Genomic DNA, 17,431 nt, shown 5'->3' on the forward strand with positions numbered 1-17,431 from the left:
CCAGAACTAAGAAAAGCTGCCAAATAGAAGAGAGAAAATTAAAGGACTTTCCAAAAACAGCCAAGCCCAGTGCACACAGCATTCCCAACAGCTGGAGTGAGCTTCAGAAGCAACACACAGGTATAAGGTCCAGCCCTATTCTTTATTTACAGCACAGTTCAAAGTCATTAAATCAAGCACAAAAGAAATGGCTCCCATTTCCTGGTTTGGCACTGGATATCCTTCCTACCAGCTGCAATTACATCATTTTTATCCATCTTCTGCTTTTCCTTTTGGGAAAGTAGAGGAGGGGCGAGTGACAAATGGGCCAAAGAGACTTCAACTTCGAAACCAATAAATCCCTGCTTTCAGAGAAACCAAGGAAGTGACTCCCCCTCTTGTGAAAGGCAGTCAATACTCTGCTCCAGTTATCAAGGCCACTGATGGTGTGGGAAAGCTGTCATGAAGAGATTCTTCCTGGAGGTGGCACAAAGATGGCAAGGACTCAGGTCATTGGATGGCTGCTATCACCACCATCACGTTCTCTTCTATCTCAACCTTTGCCACACCAAATCTAATAAACAAGGGAAAGTAATTATGTACAGAAAACCAAAGTGAATGGAAATGTGAGTGGAATGAACTTAAAAGAAGAAACTGAAAATGATCGAACGTTACTCAGTGCATCTTTCTCAGACTTGCATAGAAATCTTTGATCCACTGCTTCATGTGTCTAACTTCCAAGGAGCGGGCTAATAGCACAGCGACGGGATCAAAGGCATTGTTGGCTCGGAGATCTAGATGATGCGCTCCCTCTGGGATGACGATCGCAAGTAAGGTGTCTGTAATATCCTTAGTTACTCCACCTCCTGACCAGGGGTCTAGTTCACCATTGCTAAGTGAGAGAAAGAAAAAAAAAAAAAGATTATTAGTTTTTTATATCTACACAAATATAAGATAGGAGAAACCTACTATATGCATAACACCTAAAATTATAAGCTTATAACCTGGGGGATTTGATCTGAGGATTTAATCTGTCATATAGGAAGGTGTTTTATCCTGCAGTTTGACAATATTTCTGCAAGCAGGTACAGAAATAGGACCAGAGAAGAATGAAGGTTATGCTCCATGAATCAACCTAGATTGTACTGGGACTTGGAATTTAGAAGACTGAATTCCAATCCTGGCTTCATCACTCAAAAGCTGTATGACCTTACACAAGTTACCTGACTCAGTCTCCTTATCTGTAAAGTAGAGTTAACAAGGCCTACCTCATAAGGTTGCTTCAAGGGTTAAATCAGATGCTACATGTGGATATGTTTAATAAGTGTCAGGCACATAGGAGTCCCTCAATTAAAACCAGTCTCCTTCTTTCCTAAGACCCAAATACCAAAGTGATAAAGAAAAATTTCCATATTTAAAAATGCTAATTATCTCTTGGCTCTTTTTAAAAAAAAACAAACCTTCATTTTTTAAAAAAAATTTCCCTCTTAGTATAGTACTTTGGGAAATAGGGTGGTAGGACTGAAAAAACTGCTCTGAATCTAGAATCAGAACTTTTGGGCATTACTCAAGATACTCATTTTACATTAGCTTTAAAATTAAGGAAACGCTATTAGGTTATTAGTCCTGGCTGGTGCACACAACACATTTCAGAATGATGTAAACAGGATCAGTCATTGAAACAGGATACTTAGTTTAGCTGAAAAAAAAGCCAATACAGGGGCTTCCCTGGTGGTGCAGTGGTTGAGAGTCTGCCTGCCAATGCAGGGGACACGGGTTCGAGCCCTGGTCTGGGAGGATCCCACATGCCGCGGAGCGGCTGGGCCCGTGAGCCACAATTACTGAGCCTGCGCGTCTGGAGCCTGTGCTCCGCAACAAGAGAGGCCGCGACAGCGAGAGGCCTGCGCACCGCGATGAAGAGTGGCCCCCGCTTGCCACAACTGGAGAAAGCCCTCACGCAGAAACGAAGACCCAACACAGCCATAAAATAAATAAATTAATAAATTAATAAAAAGCAATCTTAAAAAAAAAAAAAAAAAAAAAAAAAAAAAAAAAAAGCCAATACAAACACAGACAGCATCCCTAATAGTATTTGTTAACAGCTTTGTTGAGATATAATTCATCTCCCACAAAATGGACACTTATATCGTACAAATTCAATGGTTTTTAGTATATTCAGAGATGTGCAACCATCATCACGATCAATTTTAGAACATTTTCATCACCCCCAAAAGAAACCTATACTCACTGGCAGTCAAATCCCCATTCCCCTCTACTACTTCCCCTCACTGTCAGCCCCAGGCAACCACTAATCTACTTTCTATCTCTATAGATTTGCCTATTCTGGACATCTCATATAAATGGAATTATATAATGGTTGTTTTTTGTGATTGGCTGCTTTCACTTTGACATATTTTCGTTTCATCCATGTTGTAGCATGTATCAGTACATTTTTCCTTTTTATTGCCAAAAATATTCTATTGTATATGGATACGCCACATTTATTTATCCATTCATCAGATGCACATTTGTGTTGTTTCCACTTTTTGGCTATTATGAATATTACTCCTATGAACATTTGTGTACAAGTTTTTACATGGATGAATATTTTCATTTCTTTTGGGTATATAACTAGGAATGGAATTTCTGGGATATATAATGACTTAACCTTTTGATGAACTGCCAAACTGTTTTCCAAAGTGAGTGCATTTTATACTCCCACAAACATCTGAGGGTTCTAAATTCTCTGTATCCTCACCAACATTTATTATGTGTCTTTTTGATTATAGTCATCCTATGTGGGTGTGAAATGGAATCTCATTGTGGTCTTGATTTGCATTTCCCAAATGACTGATGGTATTGAGAATTTTTTTCATGTGCTGATTGGCCATTTGTATATCTTTTTTGAAAAAAATGTCTACTCAGATCCTTGCTCATTTTTAAATTGAATTATCAATTAAATCATTTGATCCATTTTGAGTTAATGTTTTTGTATAGTATGAAATAGGGATCCAGCTTTATTCTTTTGCCTGTAAATATCCAGTTTTCCCAGCATCATTTCTTGAAAAAAACTATTCTTTCCTCAATGAATTGTCTTAGCATTCTTGCAAAAAATCAATTAACCACACAGATAAGGGCTGACTTCTGGACGGTCAATTCTCTTCCACTGATCTATATGTCTATGTTTATGCCAGTATCACACTGTATTGATTACAGAAGCTTTATACGAAGTTTGAAATCAGGAAGTATGAGTTCTTCAAATTTGTTCTTCCTTTTCAAGATTGATTTAGCTATTTTGGGTCCCTTGCATTTTTAGATGAATTTTAAGATCAGTTTGTCAATTTCTGACTGGTTTAAAGTTTACAAAGCCTTTCATATTTGACCTCACATTATACCAACCATGTGAGGTAGGTTTAATTACAACTCTTATAGATGAGAAAACTAATGCCTAGTGAAGTTAGAAGGCTTACTCAAATCAAGCCTCTGAGATACAAACTCAGATCTTGTAACCCTATTCCAACGCTCATTTTATACTACATTGTATTTCATGGACACATGACTGCTGTTGGAAATCAACAGCACATACCATCTTGGCTTGTGTGGTGCAGAGTAAGAAGAGCACAACTTCGGTATCAGACACACCTGGGTTCCAGTCCCAGGTCTGCCTCTCATCTTCCTAATCTCATGGAAGCTTAGATTCCTCAGGATATAACAGGGGCTGAAATACCTGGATTTAAGTACCTGGCCCATGGTAGGTATTAGGTCACTTTTCCCCGTACAGCACCTCTTGGTATGTCTATCTATAAATCACTTGAAATCAATTACAGAACATTTTAACGTGTGTTCTGACATTTGTTTAATGCACATTCTATTTTGCTGATATTGTTACGAAGCCTGAAATAACAAATCTTCAAGGTCATATTATCAGACATATGAAATTATTTCCATAATTTGCATAATCATTTAAGAAAAACCCTCTCATCTATAAGTACAATCTATACACAAATGACTATCAAATAATATCTTTAGCCAGAACCTTTCCCCTAAACCTCAGGACCAATATTCAATTATATACTTGACATTTTTACATGGCAGTCTAACGAGACATCTCGAGCTTTCAGGTCCAAAACAGAGCTCTTGATACTCTCCAACTCCCAACCAGCCCTGCCACTATCTTCCCAATCTCTGTCAATGGCAACCTTATCTTTCCAGTTGCTGGGCCAAAAACTTGTTACTTTTTAATCTCTCTTTCATACCTAATCTGTCGACAAATCCTGTCAGCTATAAATTCAAATATATCCAGAATTTGAACTCTTCTCACCACCCCACTGCCGCTGCTCTGGTCTAAGTCACCGTTATCTCTAGCCTGAATAGCCTTTTAACTGATCTTCCTGCTTCTACTCTTGTCTCCCTGCAATCTAATATCAATACAGCAGCCAACTTGATGCTGTTAAACTCTGAATCAGGTTATGTCACTCCTCTGCTTAAAACACTCCAAGTTTTCCCATTTCATTCAGAGTAAAAACCAAACATGCAGGACCTACAAGTCTCTAAATGATCTGGGCCCTCTGCTGCCTCTCTGATTTCATCTCCTGCTACTCTCTCCCTCCTTAACTCCACTCCAGCCACAGTGACCTTCTCACTGTACCTGGAGGAGAACATGCTGGGACATTTACCTCTCAAGGCCTTTGCCTCTGCTTACCTCTCTGCTTGGAATATCCTTACCCCACCGAGCTCCTTCCTCCACATCACTATTCAAAAGTTACCCTTGGTGAGGTCTTCCTTAGTCACATCATCTAAAGCTTCAAACTTCTCCCCACCCACCACCAACATTTCATAACCCTCTTCCCCTTATTTATTTTTTCCCCTTAGCACTTATCTCCTTCTAACATGCTTTTAAGTGCTATCTTGTTCATTATCCATCTCTCAAACTAGAACTCTCCAAGGGCAGGGCTTTTTGTCTGTTTTATTACTGTATCTTCAGCACCTGGTACACAGTAGGAGCCATACAAATATTTATCGAATGAATGAAAAAAGAATGTATCTAGTTATTTGTAGCCTTACATCAGATGCCCTACACAAAAGAGATCTATAAATACACGCATGCAAGTTTAGGAACATGTAAATCACTTCAGTACTTTTTACATGGGAAAGCAGAGTTCACATAAGTGGTTCATATAAATATATAGAGACTGACCTTCAGCTATGTGTAATACTGGCAAGAAACAATGAACTAAGTCAGCAGATCTAAGTTTTATACCCTAGTAAGCCACATGACTTTGGGTAAGTCACCTGACCCCTCTGAACCTCAATTCTCATGTGTATTACCAAAAAAAAACTTTTTTAAAGATAATGCCCCTCACTCACAGAGATATTGTGAGGCCCAAGTTGAATAATATATGTGGAAATAAGGTATAAACTATAAAACACTACATAAATGTGTAGCATTATTATAGTTATTATCATATTCTACAAGCATAAGAAGTGCTAATACTTCTGAAAGGTAAATGAATAATGAAAAGGGATGCGATAGCATTTCTCACAGAAATTTGGTCAGAAAACTAATGCAATCAATTTTCTAGGTAAATGTACAAATTAAAAAAGAAATAAGCATTTAGGTACGTTAAATACATGTGTGTTTGAAATATAAGTTTAAAACCCCTGTTCTACCCTCACCACACTTTTAACCACATTTTTCATCTTAAAAAAATTAATTCAATTGCAACTTAACAACATCATTCTTGGGGAAAAAAAAATCACTCCAAAAATGTACTTTTTTTTTTTTGGTTTTGTTAAAAACAAGAGGAAAAACTCACATGCAAAATAGGAGCCTTAGTTTTCAACTATGTGATAAATTTTTAAAGTAAACTACACAAGGCGTTGGATTCTCTTAAGTGAACAAATGGCCTTTATCATTATTGCAATCTGACAGGACCAACCCAGATAGGAAACTCTCCATTATTTGCAAAACAAAAAAGCTATCCCAACAGCCACATAATAAGCAAACTGCATTTGATTTAAAAGGTCATCTGAATCAGCCTAGTGGCTTAGCAACAGTGTTTGGAGTTGCTGAGAGACCTAAGATGCACATGGACTTGAATTTCTTGGTCCTAGACATGTGAAAGCTAAACCAGTCACTGGGAAATTTACAGGAAAAAAAAAATACTGGCTTTCGTGAGAGAATCTAGATGCCTGGATAAAATTCCCAACAGTGAGCCTCACTTAATTGCTGGCAACAATTAATTTGCCTGAGAAATGATGTTAAACTAACCAGCTTCTCAGAGACTCCTTTTTGGATTTCTATTTAAATAACTGAAAATGACCATTGGTAAGATAATTTCTTACCAACTGGAGTCGGGGAAAAAATAAATCCTTCCAACAAAACCACTGTGGAATAAGAAAATTGCTGAAATGGAACTATTAATAGCTACTATTAAATCCTCATTCATTCAACACATTTACTGAGTGCCTACTATGTGTCAGGTACTGACTGGGTACAGGTGACTTAACCGTGAACAGACAAAACCTCTGCCCTCACAGTGCTCACTTCTATGATAATCTATCTACTCCTCGAAGTAACTCTGGCAGGTAGTCATTATTTCTAACTCATATAAATTGGCAATTTGCCTGAGGCCACGCAGCTAATTCAGGGTAGAAGCAGAATGGCACCCAGGTCTCCCTGACTTCAAAGCCCAAGCTCTTAACTGGCAAATCTCTAATCCAACAATTAAAAACAGACTGAATTTTCTAACCAGAAAAGCAGTCACAGTTGGATTTGTGTGAGGTGACTTGAGAGAAGCATGAACATAAAATACACTTTCCACATGGTTCCTCGGACATTTTCTTACTCATCAACCAGTAATGTTTTCTAGCTGATAGCCACTAAGTAGACAGAACAGAGACACCTAAAGCTGCTCTTTTACTTTCAGAATGTGCTTTCTTCAGAAAAGCAGTAGAATTTTGAATTTTTAAATAACTTAAGTTTTACATTGAATTCTTCACACCTAGCAGCATATGGGAAAAGATTTCTTTTTAAAAGTAGACTTGCCACTGCAGAAAGATAAACCAGCATTTTCATATAGTTCTGCCTTTAAACTTTCACATGCCTCTGAAGCCTTTCTGAGCTTTATATCATTCCTCATCCTTATCAAACATATTAGGCATCCACTATGTGCCAGTCACTGTAGCAGGTGCTAAAGGCACAGAGATGATTAAGACGAAGTCTCTGTCATTGAGAAGTTTACAGTCTCATGGGGCAGATAGAAACACACATAGATAATTTCCACACAGGGCGCTAAGGGACAGTCACAGGCCTTAGTGGAGCTAAGTGTGTGGGGGAAACCTAACCTCCCTGGAGGTGTCAGGGAAGGTTTCTTGGAGGATGCCCGAGCCTTAGGAAAAAGAAAAAAGAGGAAGGAAAGGACATTCAGGGACAAATAGTCCCCTGTTGGCTAGAAGGTAAAGTACAGGCTGAGAGTATACTTCCATTTATTCATTCAACGTACATTTTTTGAGCATATATATTTGCTAGGTCCGGGCCAAGTACTTCACTGGGTTAAATTTTTTAAGCATCACAACAACTCTGTGGGTGATTTTACAGAAGAGAAAACTGAGGGTCAAAGAGCTTAAGTAATTTAAGACAGCTCATTCTGCCTTTGCACAACTCTGTTAGGAAGTCCTTTCTTACACTGAGCTAGAAGTTTTTAACACTGAGCCATAATTTCCACGTACTGGCTTCAGTTCTACTCCTCAACCTTTTTTCACAAAATCTACCCTTTCCCCCGATGATGATGATGATGATGATGATGACAATGACGATTGTTATTTTGATACCTTGAGGAAAATAGTATAAAAGGACAAATGGATCACTAAAATACTCATCTGTAATGGTTGAAGCCAATAAAAAAGGATAATGTATTTGACGAAAACTCAAATATTAAAACCTTTATACAAGGATTTAAAGACTCCACTTAACAATTCAACTTGAACTTCAGCTTTGAGCTTTACAGCATCAGCATGCTAGAGAAATCCATATAAATACTACATGGAGGTAAGCTCCTAAAGAAAAACAAGAACATGACAAAGTACTTCCTCCTCTGAGGCAACAAAGATGACCTTGGACACCCAAGGCTTATACTTAAGCCTTTTTCAGTTCTCTCAGTCCTTTCATGTTTTCCTGATTTCAAACATCCTAACTTGGCAGTTTCCTTAAATACCCTAAATATCCTTATTTGCTCAACTGTCACTTCATAAGGCTGAGATGAAAAGTATAGTTTTGAAGACTCCTATTGAGGACAAGGAAAACAATTTCAGGAAATTAAAAAGAATCTTTAAGTTTTCCATATAGGGGGGGCAGGTACCCTACTGAGTGAGAAAATAGCATGAACCCAATAAGAAAGAGGCTCTTTTGCAAAATGGGCAGTGCCACTGGCCTAAACCCAGAGAGTGATCCTTCAGTCAAAACAGCATTCCTCACTCCTAAAAGCTATTGGCCATGTCTAGAAGGTCAAATGTGACTCTGTTTAGAAGAGTTTGTAAAAGAATGACATTTACAATTTAAACAATAGGTCCAGGTTAAGGGATATGTATGGGTATCTCTCTACTATCTCCATATAGATTTGGGGAAATTTTTTAATTAAATGGTTGCTATTTTAATAACTAACAACCTAATATTCAAGCCAAAACATGGAAATTTTGAAGTCGCAATCAGACACATAGAGTCTACTCAATTAACTCCAACGTGAACCAATACCAAATATGACACTACTAGTGCAGCAGTGTAACAGAAGAACAAACACGTGTTTTGTAGTCAGACACGCCAAGGTTGAAAACTGACTTTATCACTTGGTAACTAAAACAAAGCTGGATGAGTTTTGGCAAGTGACTGCTCACAGTGACCTTCACTTTTCTCCTCAGTAAAAAAGGGACTATAAAAACTGCTTCCAAGGCTTGTTGTGAGAATTGAATTAAGTAATTTATTTAAAGTGCCTCATACAGTGCCTGGGACAGAACAGAGTGGGCACTTCAAAAGTGTTTGTTAAATATATATTAAAATTTTTTATTACCATTGATAACAATAGTAACACAAATTGAGAACAACAGATGATGCTTCATTTTGTATTGGAGAGTATTTTTTTAATATTTTAACTTTGTTGCTGTTGTTTTTAAGCCTTTAAGCATACTGGTAATAGAGCAAAAATTCATATCACCTCTCAGCATCCTCTGTCTTTCAAGGAGTAGAAAAACATGATGGATACCACTGCTGTATTCTATATCGTTGTAACTGCAGCATTTTCCTGGTTCTCTTTTCTCAGCTATTCTAAAAATGTCTCCGTCAACCAAAGTTTTCTTTGGATCAGCAAAAATTCACCTGAAAATGATGTTCGTGTGTGAACTGATGTTTTTGCCTCCATACATAGTAGGGATCCAAGAGGGCCTTGGTTTCACACCCCACTGTTTAAAACAGTCATCAGAAAATTCCTTAAAGTTCCACGAGTGAGGTTCGAACATGTCATCAATACCATTAGAACAGAAGGGCATGACCATTTCTGTGCAGGTCTGAAAAAGCAAACCAGGAGAGATTCCAGTGAGAAGATGAGGCATAAAATGTTAAATAAATTGTCCAAGGTCATACAGCTTGTAAGCAGTAAAGCCAGGGTTTGAACTCAGGCAGTCTGGCTTCAGAGCCCCTGTTCTTTATGCCATACCACCTCTCATTATTCCTGGAAAGGCGCAGCTGAGAAGTCACAGAAGTTGGGGCTATACATTCCTTCTTTGCAAACTGCTTCATTTCACATCTATTATCATATTTAATCCTCAAAACAACTCTGGAGGAAAAGCATTACTATTATTATTACTAGTCTCATTGTACAGATGAAGGAAGGAATGGAGGCTCAGACAGAATCAAGTTAGACTCCCCCTTCTTTTCTGTGTCCATAAAATGCTACCTTTATAGGACTTACCAAGATCTACTGTAACATTAGTTTAGTTACCTATCATTTCCACCAAGCTATATTTGATGATTAGATCGTATCTCATTTACCTTTGTGTCTTTGGAGCCTAGAAAAGTGCCTGACTTGTGTTAAGTACTCAGAATATATTCTGTGATGATTATACACCAAACTGAACTAGTATATATAAGACAGATAAACAATGAGGTCCTACTCTATAGCACAGGGAACTATATTCAATATCCTGTGACAAACCATAATGGGAAAGAATATGAAAAAGAATATATATATATGTATAATTGAGTCAATTTGCTGTACAGCAGAAATTAACACATTGTAAATCAACTTTACTTCAGTAAAATAAATTTTTTAAAAAATGGAATTGGTTTTTAATGAATATATGAATGAGGAAACTTATCCACAGTCTCAAAGTACAAGGTAACAGAGCTCAGATTTGGATTCAGGTGACAAAATCCTGCAAATTCTCTGTTATAGCACAACCATATCAGTGAAAAGTAAGTTCCACTTGGGGAAATATACACACTTACCTGATAGCTCCAACCCAGGGCTCCCAGACTGCTGGTTGCTGTCTCTGATATATTCAGGCATCTCGCCTGGCCCGAATAATTGTAATATACATTAAGAGCTTGGAAAATATTCTGCAGCAGCCATGTATCAGATACATTGGGATTTTTCAAATACTGGCACACTACCTGTCATTTTAGAGAGATAAAAGGGAGAAGAGTCGAATATAAATATAAAATTACAGTTTAATAAAACAAAGAAGAAATATGAGTTTGATTTGATCATAAAACAATCTTAAGCATCTAACGGCATTGCCTGACAATTTCTATCTATTGCATATAACCACCTTCATAAATGAATAAACCTTTCAAATTACTCCCCAAACTATAGAAATAAACCAAAGTCATTTGCATGGTATGCAAAGTCCTCCCCACTTACCACTCTAGGTTTATCTTCTGCAGCCTTTGCTCCAGCCTAGCAAAACCATTCCCACCACACCAACTTCTTTCCCTCCTCACTGCCTTCGCTCACACTGAAATGCCCTTTTCCCACTCTCCCACGCCACTATTGCCTGGCAAACACCAACTCCTCTTCCTCAACGCAGCTTAAGTGTCACCTCCTCTACGAGGCCATTGTTGCCTATGCCCTCAAGTCAGGGAGAACTAAATCACTCCCTTCTTTGTGCCTCCTCATCCTGTGCCTATTTCTATCAGAGCTGATACCGCACTCATTTGATTCCAGAATGTCTCCCTTGGCACTTAGCAAGGCATCTGGCAGCTAAATGTTTGCTGAATGAATGACTATATTTTTATGAAAATGCAAAATTTATGAAATTTCTTTTGGAAAAACTACACCAAGCTCCTACATCTGTAACATTATAAGAAGCATATCAGGCAGCTCCCCAGTTCAAAATACTCCTAACACTTGACTATAATCAGAGCTAAAAGTCACAGGTAATACTTGGGGTTGGGAGCGAAGGCAGGACTGACTAGTCAGGGACATGGGGAAATTCCAAGGTTATGAAAATATTTCTTATCATCATAGGGGTCTGGATTATACAACAAACAACACACGATTTGTATGTAAATTTTACCTCAAAAACATTATAAACAAATATTGAACTCTAGATAGTGATGTTAAAGCTGAAGTATACAGTCTATATTTCATTTATTTCTGCTCTAATCTTTCTTTCTTTCCTTCTACTGACTTGGAGCTTCACTTGTTCTTTTTCTAGTTCCTTGAGGTGTAAATTTAGATTGTTTATTTGAGACTTTTCTTGTTTCTTGAGGTAGGCATTTATCACTATGAACTTCCCTCCCAGAAGTGCTTTTGCTGCATCCCATAAATTTTGGTATGTTACATTTCCATTTTCATTTGTCTCAAGGTATTTTTTAAATTTCTCTTTTAATTTCTTCTTTGACCCATTGGTTGTCCAATAGCATGTTGCTTTATCTCCAAATATTTGTGAATTTTCCAGTTTTGTGTAATTTATTTCTAGATTCATACCACTGTGGTTGGAAATGATGCTTCATATGATTTCAATCCTCTTAAATTTACTAAGACTTGTTTGTGGCCTAACATTTGATCTATCTTAGAAAATGTTCTATGTGCACTTGAGAAGAATGTATATTCTGTTGCTTTGAGATAGAATGTTCTATAAATATCTGTTAAGTTCATCTAGTCTAATGTGCCGTTTAAAACCAATGTTTCCTTATTGATTTTCTGCCTGGATAATCTACCTATTGACATTAGTGGGGTATTAAAGTCCCCTACTGTTCATGTACTGCTGCCTATTTCTCCCTTTAGGTCTGTTAATATCTGCTTTACATATTTAGGTTCTCCTATATTGGGCACATAAATATTTACAAATGTTTTATCTTCTTGTTGAATTGACTCCCTTATCATTATGTAACACACTTCTCTGTGTATCATTATAGTCTTTATTTTAAAGTCTATTTTGTCTAATTTAAGTATAGCTACCCCAGCTTTCTTTTGGTTTCCATTTGCATGGAATATCATTTTCCATCCCTTCACTTTCAGTCTGTTTGTGTCCTTACATCTAAAGTGAGTCTCTTATAGGTAACATATTGATGGGTCTTGGTTTTTTATTCATTCAACCACTCTATGTCTGTTGATTAGAGAATTCAGTCCATTTACATTTAAAGTAATTATTAATATATATGTGCTTATTGCCATTTTGTTCATTGTTTTTTGGCTGTTTATGTAGCTCCTCTAGCTCCTTTCTTTCTTTTTCTCTTGCTCTCTTCCTCTGTGGCTTGATGACTTTCTTTAGTGGTATGTTTATATTCCTCTCTCTTTATCTTTTGTATATTTACTACAAGTTTTTGTTTTGTGGTTACCATGAGGCTTACATATAACAATTTATATCGATAACAGTCTATTTTAAGTTGATAACAACTTAAGTTTGATCCCATTGAAAAGCTCAACATTATTACTCCCCCATTTTATAATTCCCCCAATTTATAAGTCACATTCTAGATCTTTTTCTCTTGTGTATCCTTAACAAGTTACTGTAATCATAGTTATTTTTACTACCTTTGATTTTTTTGGCCTTCATACTAGCTTTGTAAGTAATTAATCCACTATCTTTACTATATATTTGCCTTTCCAGTGAGATTTATTCTTTCATATGAGTTCTTGTTACTACTTAGTGCCCTTTCTTTTCAGTTTAAAGAAGTCCCTTTTAACATTTCTTATAAGGCTGGTTTAGTGGTGATGAACTCCTTTAGCTTTTGCTTGTCTGGTAAACTCTATCTCTCCTTCACTTCTGAATGATAACTGCCAGGTAGAGTATTCTTAGTTGAAAGGTTTTTTCTTTCAGCACCTTATATACTGTGTCTTTCCCTTCTGGCCTGCGAAGTTTCTGCTAAAAAATCTGCTCATAGTCTTATGGGAGCTCCCTTGCATGTAACAAATTGCTTTTTCTTGTTGTTTTTTAACATTTTCTCCCTGTCTTTAACTTTTGACATTTTAATTATACTGTGTCTTGGTATGGGTCTGTTTGGATTCCTCTTATTTGGAACTCTCTGGGATTCCTGGATCTGGAAGATTAGAGACGCTTTCACCTATTATTTCTTCAGATAAGATTTCTGCCACTTTCTCTCTCTCTTCTCCTTCTGGGAACCCTATGATGTGAATGTTAGACCACCTGATGTAAATGTTAGTCTATAAGTCCCTTAAGCTATTTTCACTTTTTTTCATTCTGCTGCTCTGACTGCGTAAGTCCTACTGCCCTGTCTTTGTGTTGACTGATCCTGTCTTCTGTTTCATCTAATCTGCTGTTGAACCACTCCAGTGTAATTTTTTTTAGTTATTGTATTCTTCAGCTTTGTGACTTCTACGTGGTACTTTTTTTATATTTTCCATCTCTTTGCTGAAATTCTGTGTTCATCCATTCTTCCCCCCAGTTCAGTGAGCATCTTTATGACCATTACTTTGAACTCTTTATCAGGTAAATTAATCTCTCTCTCATTAAGATTTTTTTCTGAGGTTTTACCTTGTTCTTTCATTTGGAACATATTCCTCTTTTTCTTCATTTTGTTTGACTCTCTGTGTTAGTTTCCATATAGTAGAAACAACCACCTCTCCCAGTCATGAAGGAGTGGCCTCGTATAGGAGATGAACCTTGTTGTTCAACCCTGCCTTAGCGCTTGGGTGTCTTTCAAACCTTTGTGCTTATCCAAGCAGCCTATCATATTTTTAATAACTCCAAGTAGTTGAGGACATGCCAAAACCTGTCAGCATCCCAAAAGGGAGGATCTTAGCTCTTTCATTCAGGATGACTAGGAGCCAGACCCTCAAGCACCAGCTTTTAAAAGTATGCAAATATATACAGTGTTGTGGGACTGCAAGCATGAGCCCTGTTGGCCACCAGAGTCAGGTGATCTGGAAGTCTCCATTGGGCAGTCACAAAAAACAGGGCTCCGAGATGAGTGTATAAGCTCTTTTCTAGGTGATATCAGCAAGCTGAAGCAAGGCAGAAGGAAAGCACCAAGGTGGCATCCATGGCCTACATTCCTTAAGAGCAGCTTTGCAGGCCACTAAATACGTGTTAAACCTGAAGCCTGCCCCTCAGGCAGAAGCTCCAAACAAGCAAAGAAGTCTCCTTCACAAAAAGACTGGGGGGTGTACCTCAGTCTGCTGTCTATGCAGTGCCCTGAGGGTGGCAGCCTGACAAGAACCATATCTCCAGTAGCACAGTCCCATGGGACTCAGGAGTGTAAGCTCCAGCCCCCAGCCACCAGAGCCAGGTGATCAAGGGGTGTCCCCTGGGTGGGAGCCACAAAAACTGGGGCGCCAGACATAAAAACCAGGGCACCAGACACATGTAAAGCTCCCCTCCAGGAAACACTGGCAGTCTGGAGCATGGCAATAGAAAAAAAAAAAATTAATAAAACTAAGACCTGGATTTTGAAAAATAAAATTAGCAAATCTTTAGCCAGAGTGACCAAGAAAAAAAGAGAGAGAACTCAAATAAATAAAATCAGAAATGAAAGAGGAGATACTACAGATACTACAGATCCTGTGTATTTCTGATACCACAGAAATACAAAGGATCACAACAGAGTACTATAAACAATTATATGTCATCAAATTCGACAACCTAGAAGAAATGCATAAATTCCTAGAAACATGCAGCCTATCATGACTGAATCATAGGGGACTTCCCTGGTGGTCCAGGGGTTAAGACTCCACGTTTCCACTGCAGAGGATACAGGTTCAATCCCTGGTTGGGGAATTAAGATCTCACATGCCATGCAGTACAGCCAAAAAAAAAGACTGAATAATGATGAAACAGAAAATCCGAACAGGCTGAATACTAGTGAGGAGATTGAATCAGTAAACAAAAACCTTCAAAAAAACAAAAGTCGGGCTTCCCTGGTGGCGCAGTGGTTGAGAGTCTGCCTGCTAATGCGGGGGACGCGGGTTCGAGCCCTGGTCTGGGAGGATCCCACATGCCGTGGAGCAACTAGGCCCGTGAGCCACAATTGCTGAGCCTGTGCGTCTGGAGCCTGTGCCCCGCAACGGGAGGGGCCGCGATGGTGAAAGGCCCGCGCACCGTGATGAAGAGCGGTCCCCGCACCGCGATGAGGAGTGGCCCCCACTTGCCACAACTGGAGAGAGCCCTCGCACGAACCGAAGACCCAACACAGCCAAAAATAAAATAAATAAATAAATAAAGTAGCTATTAAAAAAAAAAAAAAAAAAAAAAGTCTAGGACCAGATGGTTTCACTGGTGAATTCTACCAACATTCAAGGAAGAATTAATATCAATCCTTCCTAAACTCTTCCCAAAAAATAGAAAAGGAGGGAACACTTCCAAGTTCATTTTACAAGGCCAGAATTACCCTGATACCAAAAGTACATAAGAATGCCACAAGAAAAGAAAATTACAGGCCAATCTCCCTGATGACCATAGATGCAAAAATCCTCAACAAAATATTAGTAAACCGAATTCAATGATACACTAAAAGGATCATACACCATGATCAAGTAGGATTTACCCAGGGAAGCAAGGATGGTTCAACATCAACAAATCAGTCAATGTGAACCACCATATTAACAAAATAAAGGATAAAAATCATATGATCATCTTAATAGATGCAAAAGAAGTATTTGACAAAATTCAACATCTATTTATGATTAAAAAAAAAAACTCTCAACAAACTGGTATAGAGTGGACATACTTCAACATAATAAAGGTTGTATATGACAAGCCCAGAGCAAACATCATACTCACAGTGAAAAGCTGAAAACTTTTACTCTAAGATCAGGAACAAGACAAGGATGCTCACTCTCACCACTTTTATTCAACATACTATTGGAAGTCCTAGCCAGAGCAATTAGGTAAGAAAAAGAAATAAAAGGCATCTAAATCTGAAAGGAATAAGTAAAACTACCTCTATTTGCAGATGACATGATATTATATATAAAAAACCATAAAGGCTCTATCAAAAAACTGTTAGAGGAAATTCCCTGGCAGTCCAGTGGTTAGGACTCCACACTTGCACTGCAGGAGGCATGGGTTCAATCTCTGGTCAGGGAACTAAGATCCCACAAGCCATGTGGTGTGGCCAAAAACAAACTGTTAGAAAAATTAATGAATTTATTAAGAAAAATCAATGAATTCAGTAAAGTTGCAAGAAACAAAACCAACATATAAAAATCTTCTGTGTTTCTATATACTAATAATGAACTATCAGAAAGAGAAATTAAGAAAACAATCCCATTTACAATTACGTCAAAAAGAATAAAATACCTGGGAGGAGGTATTTTAGACATGAAAGACCTGTATGTTAAAAAATACAAGACATTAATGAAAAAATTGAAGACACAAATAAATGAAAATATATTTCATGCTCATGGATTGGAAGAATTAATATTGTTAAAATATCTATATGCAAAGCAATATACAGATTCAATGCTATCCTTATCAAAATTCCAATGACATTTTTCACAGAAATAAAATTTAAAATTCTAAAATTTGTGTGGAAACATAAAAGACCCCAAATGGCCAAAGCAATCTTGAGAAAGAACAATGGTAAAGGCATCACACTCTCTGATTTCAAACTATATTACAAACCTGTATTAATTAAAACAATATGGTACTGGCATAAAAACAGACACATAGATCAATGAAACAGAATAGAGAGACCAGAAATAAACTCATGCATATATGGTCAATTAACTTATGACAAACAAGTCAAGAATATACAATAGGGGGCTTCCCTGGTGGCGCAGTGGTTAAGAATCCGCCTGCCAATGCAGGGGACACGGGTTCAAGCCCTGGTCCGGGAAGTTCCCACATGCCGTGGACCAACTAAGCCCGTGTGCCACAACTACTGAGCCTGCGCTCCAGAGCCCGTGAGCCACAACTCCTGAAGCCTGGGCGCCTAGAGCTTGTGCTCTGCAACAAGAGAAGCCACCACAATGAGAAGCCTGCGCACCACAATGAA

General features: G+C 37.9%; 1 protein-coding gene across 9 annotated transcripts in view; it reads right to left on the reverse strand.

Moving 5' to 3' along the window:
* Positions 1-123: 123 nt before the first annotated feature.
* PRCP (prolylcarboxypeptidase) overlaps positions 124-17,431 on the reverse strand; it is a 71,297-nt gene continuing 53,989 nt past the window's right edge. For 8 of the 9 annotated variants that reach the window (XM_082343358.1, XM_082343360.1, XM_082343364.1 and 5 more), the window contains exons 8-10: positions 10,478-10,642; positions 9,350-9,537; positions 124-871 (exon numbers count right to left, since the gene is read on the reverse strand). In XM_082343358.1, coding sequence (XP_082199484.1) covers positions 655-871; positions 9,350-9,537; positions 10,478-10,642 — 570 coding nt within the window. In that variant the 3' untranslated portion in view covers positions 124-654. The remainder of the gene's footprint in view (positions 872-9,349; positions 9,538-10,477; positions 10,643-17,431) is intronic. The other variant, XM_082343366.1, reaches the window with a different exon arrangement.

The sequence above is a fragment of the Balaenoptera borealis genome, assembly GCF_965194805.1.
Source record: "Balaenoptera borealis genome assembly, chromosome: 11".
Classification (NCBI taxonomy): domain Eukaryota; kingdom Metazoa; phylum Chordata; class Mammalia; order Artiodactyla; family Balaenopteridae; genus Balaenoptera; species Balaenoptera borealis.